This window comes from Astyanax mexicanus, chromosome 11 (genome assembly GCF_023375975.1).
Source record: "Astyanax mexicanus isolate ESR-SI-001 chromosome 11, AstMex3_surface, whole genome shotgun sequence".
Classification (NCBI taxonomy): domain Eukaryota; kingdom Metazoa; phylum Chordata; class Actinopteri; order Characiformes; family Acestrorhamphidae; genus Astyanax; species Astyanax mexicanus.
Window position 1 is genome coordinate 25,460,539 of NC_064418.1, and position 20,932 is coordinate 25,481,470.

Here is a 20,932-nt window from a genome sequence, read left to right on the forward strand (position 1 = left end):
AACACTCTTGGTGTTCTTTCAGTCAGCTTCATGAGGTAGAGCCTGGGATGGTTAAAGGACTTTTACAGGTGCTGAGCACTTGTTAAATATTGAGTCTTAACTTTCAGTTTCTGGTGTATATTTTCGGCATAGTGTCACTGCAGAGCTCTTTGCTAATGTAGCTAGCAGGGGTTAGCTCCCTGAGGTACGCTCTGCCTTGTTATCCCTCCTAAAACTGTTTATTTAGGTGAGTTAAGCGCTTCAGTTTATTTAAAGTAAGCTTAGAATTCCATATTTTCTCTAAGGCTACCTGCGGTTAGCAGCTAATGCCGCCCGACAACCCTGAGTGTTCTGGTAACCGAGGGCAATATTAGTTAGTGGTTTGTCCCATGTAGCTTGTTTTAACGCTGTAAACGCGCAGGCTACAGTCCGATATACTCACCTTTGAACGGCAAAAGAGCTAGCGCTGCAGTTAGCGACTAATGATAATGCTGCTCCAGCAGTGCTAGTAGGGGTTAGCCGGGGTTGCATAAGGCGCACTGATGTTTTTAAGAAAAATTACAGGATTTTAAGTGCGCTTTATAGTGCAAAAAATACGGTAAGTAAAACTACTGTCTGAGGCTCTGCTGAAAAGAGATGAAAATAATTTAACCTTAACCTGGTTCTCCTTCATTTTGCACTCCAACTTGCGTCCCAAACCACATTATTTTGGGTTGGGTTTTTATGTCAGTTTTTTTTTTTTTGAAGACCAACACTTTTTTGTCTACTACCTAAGTATTTAATATAATATTTAAGAACAAATATTAATGAGAATATTTGTCCAAACCTTTGGTACTGTATTTCATTTGCATTAAAAAACATAAATCCATATTTGCTGGTAAGTTGGTAAACGCATTAATTGAAACACTTTCTGCAGTTCTCAGAAATGCATCCATTTGTATTGTACTTTATTCGGGGCAGAAGGAGAATAGGTGATTCTTCAAGGGAACATTTTCTTATTTTATCTCCTGGTTATAGCAACAAAAACTGTTGTTTAAAAATCTGAAATCATTATGTACGTCTGTCCAACCTTTGTATATTCTGGAAAAAAACTATATACACACCATCTCCATTATAACCCACCACAGCCAATGATTTTTGGAAGGAATATTTTAGAGAAGTAATTATTTATGTCATAAACATAGAAACAAAGATTTACCCGTGATTGGAGATGCCTTCAAGGTTCTACTACTACTACAGTTAGGACTATAGAGGATGAATTATTATAGAACATGAGACATGAGAGCCAACGACGTAACACCTGAACCCTGCTGAGGGGTAAAGTGGTGTATAGCCCTCTGGTAGGGGTTGTTGGGTCGTAAGATACGAGGAGGGACTGTGAGGGAGAGGGCAGTAAACAGTGTAACATGACCTCTGTAATTCTACACATATTTCAGCCTTCATGCCAAAGTCCCTGCCAAAGCCTCACACTGTCCAGCTGATCCAGGAAGGAAATACATATTCCTTTTATTGAATGAAAATCTAGAAACTGTTGTAATCTGCCGAGGCGTTGGAAAATCTGTGTGCCACTTTTGGAAACTTTCCCTGCTGTCACTTTGTTATCGTCTCTCTCTCTCTCGCTGCTCTGGTGTGTTATGTTAAGTAGCTGGTCTGCTTTCTGTCTCTGCCTCCCTCTTTCCTCCTTGGGTTTCAATTCCAAACATGGTTATCCTGCTAGGGGTGTCTCGCCCCCCCACGCAAAGCCCCCCCACCCCTCAGCTCTTCTGCTCTGTGTTGCTAGCAGGGCTCAGTGCTGTGTCCAGAAGAGACAACAGCAGAGGAAAGGCATAGTAGGTGATAGAGGGAAAATTTAAAAGTTAGAGAGGGTGCAGAAGAGATGGAGAAGTTTACGAAATGAAGGCGTTTTTTTCTTCTAGTTGTTGTTTTTTTAATAGTGAGTAAAGGGAATAAGTAGTAATAATCTCCTTCACACTTCTTTTATTACATTCTTTGTAAGCTCTCTGGCTTAACCCAAGGGATTCTTTCCTATGACGCAGAAAAGAAGAACCCTTGCCTGAGGACACGTCTCAGAGACAGGCCGAATAAAGCTCTTTGCCTCTGACTGGATGTTCTGAGAATACCACTAGCACAACATGAGCAACGAAAACTTCACCTTTTTTGATGACATAATCTACGGTCACCCACTTTGTGATGGATGGTTCAACACTACAGAGGGTGCCATCTACCATCTGGGGAACACTATCCTCTTTTTGGGGTACATGGGTGGAAGTGGGGCTTATGGAGCACTTTACATCTTTAGCTTTCTGGTTCCTGCTTTCATCTGTCTGGCCGTGTGGGGCTGGCTGTCCGTGTGTGGCCTTGATGTCTTCATCTGGAACCTGGTGCTGATGCTGCAGTGCCTCCTCCAGGTGTGCCACCTGATCTTTCGGCTGCTGCAAGAAGGTTTATCAAGCGAGGAGCTTTCTGCGCTCTACTCTGCCGTCTACCTGCCGCTGGATGTACCTGTGCAGGTGTTCAAAGAGATCACTGCTGCCTGCGAGAACAGAGTGCTCTCCCTGGAGGCTGAAGAGACCTACGCTATAGAGGGAAAAACACCTATTGACCAACTCTCTTTTCTCCTTTCTGGAAGGTTTGTGGGGCTGCTTGAGATCAAAGTGGTGCTGTTTGGTACATCTAAACTATACTATGTATATCATATCGTCACTGTCCAAGGAGAAAGATAAAACCTTCTTAACTTTTAAAGGAAGTCAATGTAAAAAGAGCTCATTTCATGTAATTTTGGAGAATTTATATTGGTCCATTCATCAAAACATTTTGATACAAAGTGAGGGACAGTTTGTCTGTTCAAATTATTTGAAAAAAAATAGATATTTGTTTCTTATTGGACAGCGACAATATGATATTTTTTCCCGTTTTTTCTGAATGCTACTTTCTAGTAGATACTAAACTACACAACACATTACCTCGTCATCTAAGGTTTGGTTCAGTCATTTGTTTTTAAAAATGAGAACTTTAGCTTGACATTCACTCATTTTGTATTTGATTTGTTGACTGATTTTAAACATATTTGAAACTGTTTTAGATAAGATAAAACCGACCATATTGTAATATCACAGTTTGGTTGTGGGTTACCATGTGTGTTCAAATTCATTACAAACAAAATGCATTGCAAGATTGTTATATTGAAATGGTTTGTTTTCTGTTTAAAATGAGCAGCATGGCGATTTTATTTTACAATCTCTAATTTACAAACTCAAGACTGTATTTATTTTATGTTTATTATTAAAACATAGATATATATTGCTTAGGTCCACAGATATAAAGGTTTTCTATATATGGTGCTGTATATACTTATATTGCCATTTCTCTTGAGCATATTGTGATATGGGTTTTTAAAGTTGTATCGCCAGCCATACTGAGCACTTGTATTAACTTCAGAACCATTTGATTCTCGGATAACTCACAGTTATCAAAAAGAAACACTGTTCTTCTTTTTCTTTCGCTTATTTTTAGGATTCGAGTGTCTTTAGAAGGACAGTTCCTTCATTACATCTTCCCACATCAGTTCCTTGATTCTCCTGAATGGGAATCCCTCAGGCCTACGGAGGAGGGGAATTTCCAGGTATCTCTTGTAATGCTCTAATAATATCTTAAGAGTTTTTAATATGATGATGCATGTAGTGTGTTTATCTATTTATTTTTAAAACTGTATGTTCAGCAATGTAATTTTCACCATCTTGGTTCTCCCCTACCCTCAGGTGACCCTGACAGCAGAGACCGATTGCCGATACATCTCCTGGCGGCGACGACGCCTATATCTCCTGCTATCTAAGGATCGCTTCATTGCTCGTCTCTTCTCTCTAATGCTTGGTAGCGACATTGCGGACAAACTGTACTCACTGAATGACAAACTCTTTGCCAAGAGTGGGGTACGCCTTGACATCCGCTTGCCCAGCCTCTACCATGTTCTTGCACCCTCCCCGCCAGGCAGCGAGAGGGACAGTGCCAGTTCCCCACCCAGGGGGAGCCAAGGGGATCAGATCTCAGGGACCCTGGAGCCAACACCCACCAACCAGCATGTAGATGCACCACCATCAACACAGCATCGGCAGGGGAAGGACCCAATGCCCAACCCTCAGGCCTCTCAGCGACAGCCCTGGCCCTCGGACACTGAGATGCCCTCTGGTGAGGACTCAACCAGCCTAGTCCTGGAGGACTTTGCTGATATGATAGGCTCGCTAGTGGACTATGGGAGTGAGAGGGATTATTTGAAGTAGAAAATGGGGCGCTGACGCTAACACACTGGGCCACTTCTTAAGCTACATGTAAGTACACATAAGTGAGTGGGGTGGGAGCGATAAGCAGGGAATGGGGCTTGTTTTGCTTGAAGTGGCACATGTGCACTAATTTGGCATTGAGCACTTGACTAACAGAGAGAACGGGTGAATGGAATGGAATTTCTGCATGGATGAAGTTTGAAGCTGCTAATTGTATAGTGTGTCACTATTTATTTGAATGCCTCTATTGGTAAGCATCAATTTAGACATCTGTTTAGTCTAATGCTGCATTCCATTTACCTCAAAAGTCGGATGTCAGATCTAAAAATGACGCCACACCAGAATTGACTGTGTTCCAGCTAAACATGTTCCAGCTAAGATATCATCTATCGTTGTTAGCTAGCATTGCCTCCAGTTAGCACTGCTAGATATACCAATTGATAAAAACACATTTTATGCATCCAAACACCATGAAACAGAGCTGAGCTGGGAAGTTGACTGCCTTCCAGATAAACACTCAGCTATTAGCCAGCTATCATTGAAAGTCTACTGCTAGTTGGCTAGCGATGTAATTTGATAATGCATTGTTTAGTATTTTGTGCATCCAAATATCATGGAATCATGTCCACAGATACAAGTTGGACAGAACTGGGTGTATGACTAATTTTATGAAACACAAATAGATAGATGTGCTAATAAACTGTATAATAATACTACTGCTTTTACTGGTGTTTATGTGCAGTGCACCTTTCCTGCATTCTGAACTTGGGGTTGGCAAAGCTCTCTCGCCTATTAGCGTAGGAAATTCGACCAGTGGGGCCATTCCATTAAATTTTTTGTACATAAAAATTGGGAATTGCAACATCTGAATTAGCGTCCAAATTTACTTTTCAAAAAATATTGGAGAACAGACTGAAATGACAATGTGTTTCTTTGCGCTTATCCCAAACGTTGGGTGTCTGATGTCAGGGCTGGGAATGCTGTTGCAGCCGAGTTGACTGTATTCCAGTTAAACATTCAGATATTAGGTATCATTGGAAACTAGCCATATTGGATTCTGAGCATGGGTTTTAGAAGGCTATCCTGACCTTTTGAGTAGGACATCCGACCCGTAAGAGTGTTCTAGTTCAAATTGCCCAATTCGAACGAGGAAATTCCGATATTTGAGTTCAAATGGAACGCAGCATTAGTGGGCCACCATACCCAGAGACCCAAAATGGCAGTATCCCAGCACTGCCTTCTTTCCAAAGGCATTTCTACATCAGCTGCGTGTGGAATTGCATTTCACGAAGGAGTAGGAAAGGGTGGTGTTAGATAGCAGGACAGCTGCAGGGAAGAGGAGGGCTCCACTGTCATTGAAATGCTGACCTTGACACTTGGTCCGTGGAGGAATGAGAAATATGGGATTGGGTGGAGTTCTAGCATGCATCATAGGCTAGAAAGAAATAAAGAAATTGGTCAATGTTGTTATTATGAAGGGCACCTATTTCTTTGTATATTATGATAATGCTAAGACAGTAAGTACATGACCACTCATGTTTTTGATTCTCTTCATAAATCTAACAGAAGGTGACACTCCTGGAAGGTTTCCACATCGACCCCAAAGAGGACGGGCTCCACTGGCTCCCACGGACACCCCAAGGCTCTAAAAATAGTCTAATCCATAAACAAAGCATACCATGGTCTTCAGCAGAACTAGAGCCTCACTACAGCCACTACCAGTGCCTCATTTCCTCTGTTGTCATAGGTTATGTTTAACTAGCGACAAGAACAAGCACACTGAATGGACAACACAGGAAGGTTTTTAAAAGGATTTAACTATTTGAGGTTACTAGGAAAGCACACATAATCCCTTCCCCTGGCCTCACTCCACAAAGTCAGAAAGCGTTGTTGCCAGTGTGTAGATACTATTACATTCAATTCCACATTGCTTCCATTGCAGTTGAACTATTTTTGTCACAGTTGTTGTTTGTCTTTAGACACTGTAGCTTTGTAATTTGGAAGGAAGTAGGGAGGATGTTTCACTTCACATTTGATCTCAGTCCATCCCGCCCTGGGATCAAACCTCACTGTGCTTCTTAATTTCCTCACATCATGCTGTGTTCTGTAACATAACATACAGTACATATATTTCTGCACAAGATACTCATGAATACAACAGCATATTGAGTTACAACAGTCTTTATTCACAGTATTAGATTAACAGTATTAGACAGTAATTTTATTGGGGCCAATTGTATTAAATAACACTTATGCCAGCCTGCAAAATCTTTGTCTGGAGTAGATTAGATAAATTCATGTCCTGGTCTGCACATTCACTGGCTGAGAATTAATGGCACCCTTGATAGGGCAAGAAGGCGAAAATATGTAAATATCTTGTTGTTTAACAGCTTGATCTAATACTAAGAATCCCAGATAACTCTTTAGAAACCTCATAACATAAAAAGTATAATTTTTAAAAGCATATTATAAATTACTGTCATATTTAAAAGTATATGCAGGCTTCCTCAAACCCAACATGTTATTGGTTGTCAAACCGTGATATGCCATTGCCAACACGACTAAAACATTTTAATATTTCTAACATTGGTTTAAGTGTGGTATTCCAAGGGTGTACTCATACTAAGCACAGTTTGGTTAAATTGTGCTGCAGCATGGTTCTGCCCACTCCCACTCCCCCGCTGGCCTGCACTCACACTGCGTTTAAACAATCCGTGCCCGAGCACGCTTACGTCATTTACTGCTCAGTGGGCTTGCCGTTGTCCTGCCACATTAGCAGCCCCACCATGAAAATCACCCTCTCTCAGGAGTGCGTCTTCTTGATAAAAGCGAAGATAATCCGCATTATTCATGGTTATCTCAGTCATAGTTACATACATAGTGATACAGCGCGAGAGAGGGTGCTTTTTCTAATGGCGTAGCTGAATTCGACACAACACCCCCCCATGTTTCTGTAGAAATCACTGACATTATCGTGTTCCATGCTCAGACACAGATCGCGCTCAAACTGCAGGCGTAAAGAGCCCGAGTCCAAGTGAGCGCTTAAAGAGGTGGGCCATGGCACGGTTCGTAGCGATCACACTAGTCAATTGAGCCGTGCTTTGGGAGGAAACCGTGCTTAGGCAAGGCACGGATTGCCTAGTGTGAGCACACCCTTAGACAATAAAAGAGCCATTTCAGAAGCTGATCATGCATAACAAAATTCATTAGTAAAAAAAACACAAATCTTCACTGTTAAGCATGGTGGTGGATGGATCTGTAATGTAAGGCTTTTTGACATGACATTATGAACCCAATAAATGCTGATCTTCCAGTATAGCAAAAGACAAAAGAAAAATTGGTTCATAGAATCAATCTTTTAGCTAACATCTGCTAAAAAATCTCTAGAGTGAGCTAAGATAAAAATAAAAACGTGCATACTTTTTTTCACTGGCTGATTGTGCATACATAGCCTTTTTTTAACTCAGGGGCAGTGTGTTTTATTTTTAGCATATAACTATAAAACATGAACCAGACAAAAAAAAAAAAAAAACAGTGTACCTCCAGGATTTTACTAATTACATGTAATTACTGTTGCTCCATAATATAATAAGGGCTGTTAATAACTGATGCATTTGTACATGGTATTTTACACATTATACATGTAAAAATGTGTGATTCTGTAAGAACACTTAAATAAATGCTGTTGACTTTAACTGTTTACAACATACCAGTCCTGTTTTTTTATGTATATAACCACTTTATATAACATATGTAGTGTGCAGATATATATGTTTTGCTCAAGTGTAAAGCAAATAGAAATATATAATAAACTGTAAATAGATGGAATAGCCATAACATTAAAAAAAATGGCAGGTGAAGTGATTATTTGGTTACAGAAGCACCTAAGGTTAGGGGTAGGTTACACATAGAAAATTAGCCCCTGCAAAGGACATTAAAGATCTGGACCTGCTGTTAATGTCTCTGTGCCTGGGTCTTGGGTAGATGTCCTGTGGAGTCCATTTCTCGATGGGTGAGAGCTGTTATGGTGACACAAGGGGGCCTCTGCAATATTAATCAGGTAGTTTTATTGTTATGGTTTTTACAGTGTATATTTAGATGCAGTTTGTCTTGCTACCAATGTGTTTGACACCTTGCTTCCGTAGATCTTGTCTAGTGTGCAGGGGATTTCAGCTCTCTTAGTAATTTAGCACACTTGGACAAAGTCATATGACCATGGAGTTCCCCTTCCAATGTTTATATTCTCCACACACAATGGACTCACCCTATAAACACACACACACACACACACACACACACACACACACACACACACACACACACACACACACACACACACACAAATTGAAATAGATTTAAACACTTCACTTGTGCACACTAACAGTGTGGTGTTAATAAGAGCAGATAAGGAACAGATAACAATGCTAACAAATTACCTCATATTCAGGATCTCAGAGATGCAGATGTATTCAAAGTGAATGTTCCCTTGTCTGTAGAATCGGGCTCCAATATTCTTCAGCTGAATGGAGTCGATCTTACAGAGACACTCCGGATGCCCGATCACTGCTTTATAAATCATTTCATCTGTCTGTCTGAAATGTGTAAATGCAGAACAGTTATGAGAATATGATGAAAACATTAACACTTTCACAGTACGTTATAGCAATGAGTATGCACTTATCAACAAAGAAATAACTGAAAAAAATAAGATTAGCACCTAGAAGGAGTTCGGAAGGAAGATTAAAAATATATATAATATGGAAAAATAAAATATTAAAAATGTAGACCGATTAGGGCAACTCTTGAGCTACACATAAAGAAGTAGCGTGCAATGCCTGTTTGACACAACTATAATACAAAATGCCAGACATTTCAGCATGGAGTGGTAGGGGTTCCTAATGGTGTCCTGTGATAATCTATTCATTCATGTTTTAAATACTCTCACACAGTTCCTGCAGATGTTTTATGTATGGTGAAGTGTTAACACCACCAGGCCTTCTGGACATGTGACACGTTAAAAAAAACAAACCTTTGATCTTGGTGCTGACCACAGTGCCTCCACACATTTTTTTTTTTGGTCACCAAAACTAAGACAAAAGCAGAACTCACTACTAATGATGAGAATTCACTACTATTCTAGTGACAGTTTGATATAACTACCCAGCAAGTTTTATTCCTGATTCCTGTTGGCTGATTCCTTCTAGGTGCAACTATATTTTTGATGATAGGTATTGTTACGACCCCTGGTCGTATTGGTTTTTCTTTGTGTGCCCTCTGTGCTGTTTGTTTAGTTTTTAGTTGCAGGACCAGGATTGGTCACCGGGGGCGCACTGTATAAAAGGGCTAGAGGAAACCTGACCTGGGAGAGACGTTCAGGGCTCCTCCCCTTTCCTGACCTGGAACAACTTCCTGCTCAGACCAACCCGTCACCTCCATTTTGCATTCTGTGTGTTGCTTTAGTTTTTGCTTTAATATACATTAGTCTTTGGGTAAAGTAGGGGGTGAGTGCCATTTTGTTTTGCTACCTTTTTCTCCTGTTTTGGTGAAAGGGAGTCAGGGTAGTTTGTGTATTTAGTTTTCTTTATTTTTGCAAGTTCAGTTAGTTGTCTTTGTTTGTTAGTTGGTTTATTTGTTATTTTGGCCTACGCTCACCCCTGAAGTCATATTCCCTTATTTTTATCAATAAATTCATCCTGTTTTAATTCATTTTTGGTGTCTGGTGTTTGGTCTGGCAGAGGGTCTGGGGAGAGAGCCCACTCTCATTTTCTGTTACGGCCTGACCCTAGACCGGGTCGTAACAGTATACAGTTTATACAAATGAACAAGAAATGTGTTCACATTTCTACCCAGTAGGAACTACAAGAAGTGGTAGGTGGATAAATGGGAGGTGTTTGAAAGCAGGTGGTACTCACAGCCTGAGATTCTTCTCTGTCTCAGCACCATTCATGGAAATCAGGTTGACCTGCACCTCAGCAGTCTTTTCCAGACGGTTGACCTTCAGCTCAATCAGGATGTGGTGAGCTAGGAGAAAAAGACATTTGATCAACAGGATTTGAGAGGAGTTGTAAGAGTTTAGTCCTTGGTGATTAGCTTTTAATAGACTAATGAGGAATTTTACGGTCTCCCCCAAAAATGTATTGACAAGACCATATTTTCTTGTTGGTGTTTTTTTGCGCTAGACTAAAGAGAAGTGGTAGACTCAGGCTGTTTGAAGGACAAACTAATTAAAAGGGCACCAACTGCACAACAGCCCACCAGCACTCACAAAGCTATGGTGCATCATACAATACAATAAAATAGTTGTTTTATTGATTGTAATGACTTATTTACACTCTAAGGATAAATAGTTGGTATTTAGAAGGAACTGTCTGAATTGTTACTAAGTTAGTTAATAGTGAAGCAAAAAAGCCAGGTTTCACCAGCAGTTTTGCAGAGTTAAACAATTCAGATAATGGTGCCATTGGTCCCCTCTTTGTATATGTAAGCAATTTAATTGGAGGTCTAAAAGGTGGTCTAAAACCTGGTAAAATAATAGTTTAATACACTTTTTTCTGTGATTATGTAGTTTGTTTAGTTGTGTTTCGGTCATTGTCTTGTTGCATTTTAAGGTTCTTTCATTTCAAGGTTCTCTTCTTTTTGGATTCATTCACACACAAAAAAAAAACTAATTTTGTGGTGCATTTCTGTATTTTGTTGCAATCTGATCTTCTGATTCTGGTGGATTCTGCTGGTGAGTGACTTCAGGATATTTTTGGCCAATACTTTTAGAGGATATTGTACATTTCTAAGGATGCAGATTAGAACATTTCCATGCATTGCCTTATGATATACAGCACACAAAGCTGAAAGCACCCTTGTGGGGAAAAAAAGTAGATTAAAGTATACATATATATATATATATATATATATATATATATATATATATATATATATATATATATATATATATATATATATATACACAGTGCCCTCCATAATTATTGGCACCCCTGGTTAAGATGTGTTCTTTAGCTTCTCATAAATTGAGTTTTGTTCAAAATAATATAGGACCACGATGGAAAAAAAGAGTAAAATACAACCTTTAACTCAAGTGAATTTATTCAGTAGGGAAAAAATCCCACATTAAGAAATAATTATTTAACATCAAATCATGTGTGCCACAATTATTAGCACCCCTGATGTTAATACTTTGTACAACAGAAAGAGGGATCTTTGACCATTCCTCTTTGCACATTCTCTCTAAATCATCCAACGACCTGGGTCCTCTCCTCTGCACTCTCCTCTTCAGCTCACCCCACAGGTTTTCAATGGGGTTGAGGTCTGGGGACTGAGATGGCCATGGGAGGAGCTTGATTCTGTGTGCGGTGAACCATTTCTGTGTAGATTTGGCCACATGTTTAGGGTCATTATCTTGCTGAAAGACCCAGTGACGACCCATCTTCAGCTTTCGGGCAGAAGCCACCAGATTTTGTTTTAAAATGTCCTGGTATTTTAGAGCATTCATGATGCCATGCACCCTAACAAGGTTCCCAGGGCCTTTAGAAGAGAAACAGGCCCACAGCATCACTGATCCCCCGCCGTATTTCACAGTGGGCATGAGGTGCTTTTCTGCATACTCAGCTCTTGTGTTACGCCAGACCCACTTAGAGCATTTGTTGCCAAAAAGCCCTATCTTTGTTTCATCTGACCAAAGCACACGGTCCCAGTTGAAGTCCCAGTACCGCTTAGCAAACTCCAAACGTTTGCGTTTATGATTGTGAGTGAGAAATGGTTTCTTCCGTGCATGCCTCCCAAACAGCTTGTTGGCATGTAGATAGCGCCTGATGGTTGTTTTGGAGACTTTGTGACCCCAAGAAGCTACCATTTGTTGCAATTCTGTAACAGTGAGCTTTGGAGAACTTTTTATTTCTCTTATCATCCTCCTCACTGTGCGTGGTGGCAAAATAAACTTGCGTCCTCGTCCAGGCTTGTTTACCACTGTTCCAGTTGTTTTAAACTTCTTAATAATTCCTCTGACAGTAGATATGGACAGGTGTAGGCGAGTAGCGATTTTCTTGTAGCCATTGCCTGACTTGTGAAGGTCAACACACATCTGCCTCACTTGAATGGTATGTTCCTTTGTCTTTCCCATGTTGAAGATAAATGGCCTCTGTGTCACGTCATATTTATACCCCAGGGAAACAGGAAGTTGTGAATTACTAATTAAATGTTCCTACATACTCTGATCAACTTCGTAAACTACTGTAGAAGTGACAGAAATACTTTTATTAAATTTATTTCCTAAGAATTGTTAGGGGTGCCAATAATTGTGGAACAGGTGATTTTATGAAGAATAATTATTTCTTAGTCAGGGATTTTATTTCCCCCTTAAAATTTACTTGAGTTAAAGGTTGGACTTTACTTTTTTTCCCATCGTGGTCCTATATTATTTTGAACAAAACTCAATTTATGAGAAGCTAAAGAACACATCTTAACCAGGGGTGCCAATAATTATGGAGGGCACTGTATATATAAAAGCATTATTATGCAATAGTGCACTCAAGTGTACTTTTAGTATATTTAAAGATTGCTAAAATTAAATAACTTTTTTTGTACTTATTATACTTGAATTGTATAAAAATAATACAAAATCTTACTTAAAGTGTCCTTAATTGTACCAAAATGGAACTATTTCAAATATACTTAAGTAATATTTAAATGTACTACTTAATGTATGTAACCCCATATTTTAAAAATAAAAAATATAAAATTATAATACATTTAATGAGTATTACAACTTTATCACTGTTATACACCAGGTATATTAGAAATCTACTAAGAATTGATGTTAAATATATTTACATTAGAGTACAAACATGCTTCTTGTTCCTGTCTTTTGTAAGTAGCACACTTCTAGTATACTTTGTTGGGAATGAAAATATATTTTAATATACTGTACTACAATTTTTAGCGCGCTACAAATTTACATACATTTTTTAAATAGCAGTAGTAATTTAATTTGCTTTCTAAAAAGTTACATGATACACTGTACTTTAAGTGAACTACTGTAACAGTTGTTTTTAACACACTTTGCTTAAAATATACAAAAGTATATTTGGAAATATGTATTTTAGAAGTGTATTGAATTACATTAAACTAAAAGTGGTCTATTCTTTAAAAATACACTATATTATATTTTTATATACACTATATTGTATTGTTTTTTAAAAAATGATCAAAGTTTACTTTCAAAAATTTGATGAAAGCATAATTTTAACATACTTTAATATATTTTAAGTAAGTATATAAATCCGTACTTAGACATTTAACAATATGTTTTAGGTACAATTACGGTTTTTTTTTTTTTGATCAGGACAGTTCTCTACAGTGAAACCCACCACAGAACGGCGTTTCAGATGTTGTCAGGAGGTAGACCTTCTCATGCTTGGGAAGAGGTGATACTGTTATCCCACTGTTCTTCAGCAAACCTGGCATAAAAAACACACATATGTAGAATAACTCACTAAAAGCACCTAAAGCACACCTAAATATGTTTTTGAGTGCACTATAAGAAGTGTCTATTTAAAACACATCAGAGAATATTACAGGCTGTAAATGCTAAACAGCCACTCGTCTTACCCATCTGAGGACAGGTACCATTAAAAGTCTCATCACAGCTAACGCATCGCCCATCCAAGAACTCCTCATAACTGGAGCAGGGGATCCCAGTCAGGGCACAGGTTCCATTCAGTGCACTCATATACACATGCAGCGCCCTCATGTGGTCACAGATCACATAGCCATACACTGGAAAATAAATAAGAACTGACAACAAACAGGGATTCTCAGCTAATCACTACTGCTGATTCATTTACCATTTAATTATGTAGACTGAATTCATTTACATGAAGACTGTATTGCCTTTTATTCAACTAGACAGATTTAACAAGTAGATTTTTTAAAATAATTATTGCACCCTTTCTGTAAATCCTGTAAACTTAATTTCAGTTCTTAAATATCACTGTGTTTGTCTGCTATCTGATATATTTAACTAAAATGGCTGATCCGAACAACCAATGATTTATAAAGGAAAATCATAAAAATTCTTAGGGGTGCCAAACTTTTTCATACCACTGTATATGGACATAACCACAATACAAAAAAATAACGTTGTGTTTGTTTACATGAGAATGAACCCCATCAATACTTTCGCCAGACTATCGTAAAAATTCATTGCTCATAAAAAGGGTGTAATTACATTTTATTAATTATGCTTATTGTAACAGCTTTACGCTGGATGAGTTGAATTAACTTCTTGTGTCATCTTGATTTTTTTAAGTTATGTTAAATTTAAAGTAATTTTTATTTATGCTTTCTAGATGCTTTTTTCTTTTTTATACATGCTTTTTTTTGTATCAAATGCTTTGCTCAATAATTTTGCAAAGAAAGTTATGGCCAGCTTAATAAAATAGATTTGTGCCAACATAGAGTTAGGAGCTCAGGGAAGGATGCTTGCTCTTACAGCCTACAACATAATGGCCAGGCAGTCCTAGAAGTTCACCTAGAATGGGGGTAATCACTACACACTGAGGGTGCATGTCAGAAACTGGGGGACACACCCTGTATGCAAAAAGATTGTGACACAAGCCAATGACAAAAGTGGTCAATGGCAATACACTAAACTCAGTTATTATAAGTTGTTTGAACTCAATGATCTCTAGTCAAGTATTTTACACTACTTAAAATAGTTGAGTTATGTTTGAAAAAACTAATTTAATTTATTGGATTTCAAACTATTTGTGGGTTCACAGTGTAGACTCAACTTTCTCTTCCACATACTTGAAGCAAACCTAGATCGTGCACATCCCGTTTGGTCCATTCCACCATTTAAGAAAAAATCCACGTGTCCAACAGGAATAGAGATGCCAAAATCTGCCAAACAATAAAAACAATTAAAACAGTACAGAGCATACAAGTGATGAAATAACTGTAAATCATTAGTTTTACAGCAATTACTACAACTATTAGTCCATCCTAATGCTCAGAGATTATACACGCATGAAAAACAACATTCCATAAATTGATACTGTCCCCATTTTATTACAAATATTCACAAGGTCATGAAAGGGAATGTTACTTTCTCACAGTCAGAATCTGTGTGTATAGCCTCAACAAACATGGCGTCTGAAGGGTCCAGGCGATCGAATGGATCAGCGTTCTTGAACATGGGGCCTGCTGGGTCCAGACCTGTGGAAACATGTTGGGAAGGATGGTTTAGTGGTGCCCCAATATAACAACATTACAGTAATGAAAGTGAAAGCAAACTTACAGCACAGAATGACTGAGCGCTGTGCTTTTTAAAAGGTCAAGGATTCTAAATTTGAGAAGTAGTTGAAATACAGAGCAGGGGTGTCAAACATACGGCCAGCTGGTTGGAAAAACCCTAGTAAAGGTTGTAATTAGTCACAGCAAGTACATTTAGAATCTACATACTTATTAAAAAAATGTACTCTGTCTCAACCACACTGACACTTATAGATAGACATAGAGAAAGAGACAATCAAACTGCACAGCACTACCAAGCAGAATCTCTATTTAGTAAAACCCAGAGGCAGAATTAATTAGTTCTTATAGGCTATCAATATCTTTATCTTGATCAAGATCAAAAAAGTGAATTTTTACAGTATTGTTTACTACTACCCCATAAAGATGGACTCATTAAGGACACAATGTTCTCCAGAAACTTTGGCTAGCACCACTGAACAGTGCCTATATTCCAGACATCCCAAGTTGCAAAAGTTGATTTCAGGGAGGTTACTTGCACACACACCAAAGGATAACGAAACTTTACTTTTATGTTAATTAAATTTATTTATTTTTATTAAATTTAGAGTATTCAGAGGTGAAATGAGTTATCTTTTTTCTTTTTGGAAGGCCCTGCCTCTGCTTTCCTTTTCTTTTTCTTTGGAAAAAAAAGCCTTTATTTGAAAAAAATTGACAGTTACAATATCAAAAAAAATTGCACAACATCAAAAACATTTCATATTACAATAATTATTAATATTGCCTCTAATATTGGGGAAAAACACTGCCCGCCCACACTAAAAACTGATTGGCTGTCTCACAGACTCTTTGCAGAGAACAGGCCAATCAGAACCCTCTCTGTTTTCTCTCTCTCCTTCCCACACGCGATTAGAGAAAAAAGTCTGTGGCCTGTGTGCGCGTTTGGGGCACTCATTCTGAATTCCGGGAGATTATATGTGACTCGCGGGCTTCAGGGAGCCACTACCGAAATGGTCACAGATGCGCCAGGAAGACGTGCACCAACAATTTGTCCTCTTTTGAACTGTGCTCTGTGCTCTTACCCTGCTAACTGAACCTTCACACCCTGCTCTTACTGGTGCAATGTGCAATTAATGAAGATTAGCCACCAGGCTGTTTCAATTTAGCCATGAAACCTCCCACACTAACATGACAGGTGTTTCAGTTTAATTGTCCAACATCTGTATGTCCTAACATTGGAAAGCTGAAGACAGTTTACTGCTAGATATGAGCATTAATAGCTGTGTTTAGCTGTTAACCCAATAAAATTGAAGGTCAGATAACTAAACCTCAATTCAGACTTGACTGGGGGACTTCCTGCCTCACAATCCTGTCTAGCAGAGGTTGTTACTTTAGCAAAAGGAGGACAAATTCTCTCTGTTTCTCACCTGTAATTCGGCCCAGCTTGCCTTTGAACAGGGTCCCCACAAATCCTGCCACATGAGCTCCAAGACTTACTCCAATTAAATGGAATGATTCCAATGTACTACCGTAGGTCTGCAAGGACAAAATACAGTGACACACAGCTGAAAACTGGTCCACTATCCCTTTGATACAAAACATATTCACACCCCCTCTAACAAACAACGTTGGTCAAAAATGTCCCAAATTGGGGGGGTTCCGAGTGGTCTAGCAAGCTAAGCGTTTCCACTATGATCAGGAGATTGCAGCGCGCTGGCTACTCAGCAATGCTACATAAGCAGCAGTTTAAAAAAAAAAAAAGGCGGTGGCTGACTTCACATGTGATAGTCTTGGATAGGTTGGATAATTGGCCTTGTAAATTGAAGAGACAATGGGGTAAATTGTATAAAATAAATAAAGAAATAGTTTAAAAAAAGACACGTTATTTCATGTTGGCTGAGTTTTCCTTTGTTCTATCTACTGAAATCAGGTTATTTCATGATTGAATATATAGAATTTTCTGTGAAGCATTAATTATATATATATATATATATATATATATATATATATATATATATATATATATATATATATATATATATATTATAATTTTGTTTGTTGTGGTACATTTTTCGTTCAATTATTATTATTATTATTATTATTATTATTATTATTATTATTATTATTATTATTATTATTATTATATACACAATCTGTGTATAGAAGTAATAATCTTGGTAAGTGACTGTTATTTACAAAATCTACAAAGGTTTACAGATTTTACTTTTGTTTCTACTGAATATTTGAAACTGTTACTATACTACTATATAGTATAAAATACCACACTATAAAAACCAACGTTACCATTAATTTTTAAGTAGTTTATTCTTCAAATTATTATTATTTTTAGTTTAATAACGATTTTTATTGATATGACAGTGATATGACAGCGATATGACAATCGCTGTCATATCGCTGTCATATCAATAAAATCGTTATTGAAAAAAACAACAACAAACCTTTAGCTAAGCTAACTAATTTGCTAAACAGCCAACCAATGTACTAGCAGTAATAACTGCTTAGCTGCGTAGTTGGCTAAGCTAACTACCATATTTACATTACATTACATTTGGCAGACGCTTTTGTCCAAAGCGACTTACAATAATGAAGTACAAAAGTAATAGGAATTAAGGTAACGATATATTAACGATATATTAGGTAATAATATTTCGATATATTTTCTGACAAGTAATGTACATATTATGGACAGTCATCTTTCACTGCTGGCATCAAATAGTTTCTTAGGTAATGTTAGAACAATTGAAAACAATACTGAGTTAGCTGTGAGCTGGGAGCTGTGGGTCGTGTCTGACCAGTGTGTAAACGTATGGTAAAAATACAAAAGATGTAAGTAAAAAAGCAAAAAGATACTTATACATAGAAAATTATACATGACAAATTTATTTAAAATATATATTATAGAAACACTTGGAGTATGTGAAGTAACATAGAAAATGCATTCGTACCACTTTTGCCTCATGTTGTGCATTACAGAGGTAGTGACACAAAAAGGGCTTTCATTACAAAAAGTAAGAAAGAAAAAAATTTAATGATAACAAAAACAAGTTGATTAAGGAATATCTTAAATACTAAATTATTAAATAAATTTATTAAAAAGATATAGGAAACAAACACTTATAACCCATGTTACACATCAAAGGGTTGAATGAAATAAATAATAGCAAGAAGAAGAAGAATATACTATATAACTCTCTTACCGTCAACTGATTAATAAGAACCGATATCTGCACAGACACCTCCTTATAGTTCTCTACCACCAGGTTATAAGCAAAGGATGCTCCATAGATCCAATCAACCACCACAACATTCACATCCTCCTGCTGTAATAAAGCCTGGGCTAAGCCACTCACCCAGGAGGGCTTAGAGCCTATAGCCCTGAAAGAGATGACAGTACATTAAAGAGAGAGAATGATAGATTTATCCCTGATAAAAAAGGGCTGGTAATATGAATGGGTTTTATGAATGAGCAGCATGAGCAGATTACCTGTATCCATGAATGATGACTATAGTGTTGAGTGTGGAGTTGAAGTATGCAGTGTGCTGCTGGGTGTGATTGAGGCAGTCCTGGGTGAAGAGGCTGGCACAGTCTGCATTCTTTCGGGTCAGAAGCAGATACTGGACCAGCACTTTAGTGCCCTGCTTGTATTCTAACCAGGTGGTGTTGTTGAAATCGGCACACTGTGGTTTGGATGCTTCATCACGTACTAAATGCATACGACACATAACAGGAGTGAACAGTGCAGTGGATAATGAGGTTGTTGAGGATATGTATAAGATTTATACAATGGAAAAAGTACAGAGGAAAAAACAAACATATATTTTTTTGTCCTTTTAAAATATGTTTTAACATATAAACATGTGATTTTAATATCCATATAAATAGTGATTTATGGAGTTAATATAACTAAATGTCATTTGCAAAAATGTATTCTCCAAAAATGCAATTTTTCTATGAGAATTTTTATTGCTACTTAATATGTCTAAAATAATTTATCACATAAACAATTTCTCAACTTTTAAAGAAATCAGTTATTTTCTTTTTTTAAAAATTAAATGTGCTTTATAAAATTTCTTAATTTATAAGTAAAGAAAATTAAATTTATGTTTTATATAGTGAAAAATAAGAGCAACACTTTTTTCATATTTATTATTAAAGGTATTGCTTTATTTATCATTTTTGTTGAATTATACATACATTTTCTACCATTGTAATACCATATACATGTACACATATTCCCTAAAAAAACAAAAACACTATCATCTATTGTGGGCACTTGTGTGTCTCACTGTTTATCTGATATCCACAAAATGTATAAAGGTGCAGATGATTAGGACATTATTAAGAGAAGATTTTGGAAGAGCCTGTTTTATTTAGACATTTTTAGACAGGTTTACTCTTGATTTTTGAGGTAAGTAGTGTGACCAAGTCAGTACATATAGTGTAAATTATTATTCTTTTTTTTTATTTATTGAACTAATTCCATTAATTGAACTACAGCTACTGTATACTTTTGTCATTAATTAACTTGAAGGATCATAATGCATATACCGGTAACCAACATATATATATTTTTAATCACTATTTCAGTATATTTATACAGTGAATAGTGAAAGTGAAAGTGCTGCACCCCATTTGCCAATGTTTAAATATTTGTTAAACAGTTTAAAGTGCAATAATTATAACATATGTAGAACAGTTTGCACTTACCAATCACTGAAGCGATACAGAGTGACAGAAGTGTGCAGAACTTGATCCATTTCCATGCCATTTCTCCTCAGGATGAATTAGATCCTTCCAGAGATTATTTTATAGTTCTTTTTGGTTAGGCTGGTTACTCCAATGTGCTCATAAACCTTTCACTTTCTAACTATTGCCAAACCCCATTCTGTCCTTTTCCTGCAGCCAGCACTGCAAGGCAGGTCAGGAATTTACTTAATAGCGGAATTTACAGCAGAGAACAATCTGCTTCACACTGCTTGGCACTGAAAAAAATGTTACAATATCCGATTAAGTGAGATGAGGGAGCTTTTGGCAAGCCCTCCCGTCCAGCCCTGCTGTGCTTTTATTACCTACAACAGCACAACAGCACTTGTGTGGTATTAACAGCCCGCATCCATCTTGTGCTTCAGAGCCGGAGAAGCTGTAGCAGACAGAGAAGGCTCTAACTCCTGCAATGTGAAACAAATGATCTGTGTTCATTGTGCTGCAGCTGGCTGTGAAGCCATGACCTCACTGGGCTTAAATGTTTGTTTTTGTCTAGCTGCTGGACTCTGGCCTTTGGCAGTATTCACTCTGTCTTTGAAAATTGCTTTAGCTGGGGGGTTGGACTTCCAGCAGGTTTGATTGACCTCCTGACCCATAGTTTAAATACCTAAACATCTAGTTTAGATGG

The 20,932-nt window shown here is 37.6% G+C and overlaps 2 protein-coding genes across 4 annotated transcripts; one reads left to right on the forward strand and one right to left on the reverse strand.

The window, feature by feature from the left end:
* The first annotated feature begins 1,727 nt into the window (after positions 1–1,727).
* On the forward strand, positions 1,728–7,951 carry popdc2 (popeye domain containing 2). 2 transcript variants are annotated; one of them, XM_007255603.4, is made up of 4 exons: positions 1,728–2,608; positions 3,493–3,601; positions 3,738–4,304; positions 5,823–5,920. In XM_007255603.4, exons 1-3 carry the CDS (start codon positions 2,112–2,114, stop codon positions 4,254–4,256), a joined length of 1,125 nt encoding a protein of 374 aa, XP_007255665.3. In that variant the 5' UTR covers positions 1,728–2,111; the 3' UTR covers positions 4,257–4,304; positions 5,823–5,920. The 2 variants fall into 2 exon arrangements, with proteins under 2 accessions (XP_007255665.3, XP_007255666.3); XM_007255604.4 differs by having other exon boundaries at positions 1,730–2,608; positions 3,738–4,164; positions 5,823–7,951.
* Positions 6,422–20,758, reverse strand: pla1a (phospholipase A1 member A). Of its 2 annotated transcripts, none has more exons than XM_022680449.2 (11): positions 20,248–20,758; positions 19,024–19,243; positions 18,737–18,914; positions 16,946–17,054; positions 15,381–15,482; positions 15,075–15,167; positions 13,875–14,042; positions 13,634–13,723; positions 10,169–10,277; positions 8,693–8,848; positions 6,422–8,521 (listed from the first exon to the last, which is right to left on the reverse strand). In XM_022680449.2, exons 1-11 carry the CDS (start codon positions 20,306–20,308, stop codon positions 8,443–8,445), a joined length of 1,365 nt encoding a protein of 454 aa, XP_022536170.2. In that variant the 5' UTR covers positions 20,309–20,758; the 3' UTR covers positions 6,422–8,442. The 2 variants fall into 2 exon arrangements, with proteins under 2 accessions (XP_022536170.2, XP_022536169.2); XM_022680448.2 differs by having other exon boundaries at positions 13,875–14,060; positions 20,248–20,757.
* Positions 20,759–20,932: the final 174 nt, after the last annotated feature.

Excerpts from the sequence above, each read along its gene's own strand:
- popdc2 (XM_007255603.4), top strand. The coding sequence starts at position 2,112 with ATGAGCAACGAAAACTTCACCTTTTTTGATGACATAATCTACGGTCAC. Across the intron at positions 2,609-3,492 it reads TCTTTTCTCCTTTCTGGAAG|GATTCGAGTGTCTTTAGAAG; the intron begins GTTTGTGGGGCT and ends GCTTATTTTTAG. Across the intron at positions 3,602-3,737 it reads CGGAGGAGGGGAATTTCCAG|GTGACCCTGACAGCAGAGAC; the intron begins GTATCTCTTGTA and ends CCCTACCCTCAG.
- pla1a (XM_022680448.2), bottom strand. The coding sequence starts at position 20,308 with ATGGCATGGAAATGGATCAAGTTCTGCACACTTCTGTCACTCTGTATC. Across the intron at positions 14,061-15,074 it reads ACGATCTAGGTTTGCTTCAA|TTCTTATTTATTTTCCAGTG; the intron begins GTATGTGGAAGA and ends GTTTGTTGTCAG. Across the intron at positions 10,278-13,633 it reads ATCTGAAACGCCGTTCTGTG|CTCACCACATCCTGATTGAG; the intron begins GTGGGTTTCACT and ends TTTTTCTCCTAG.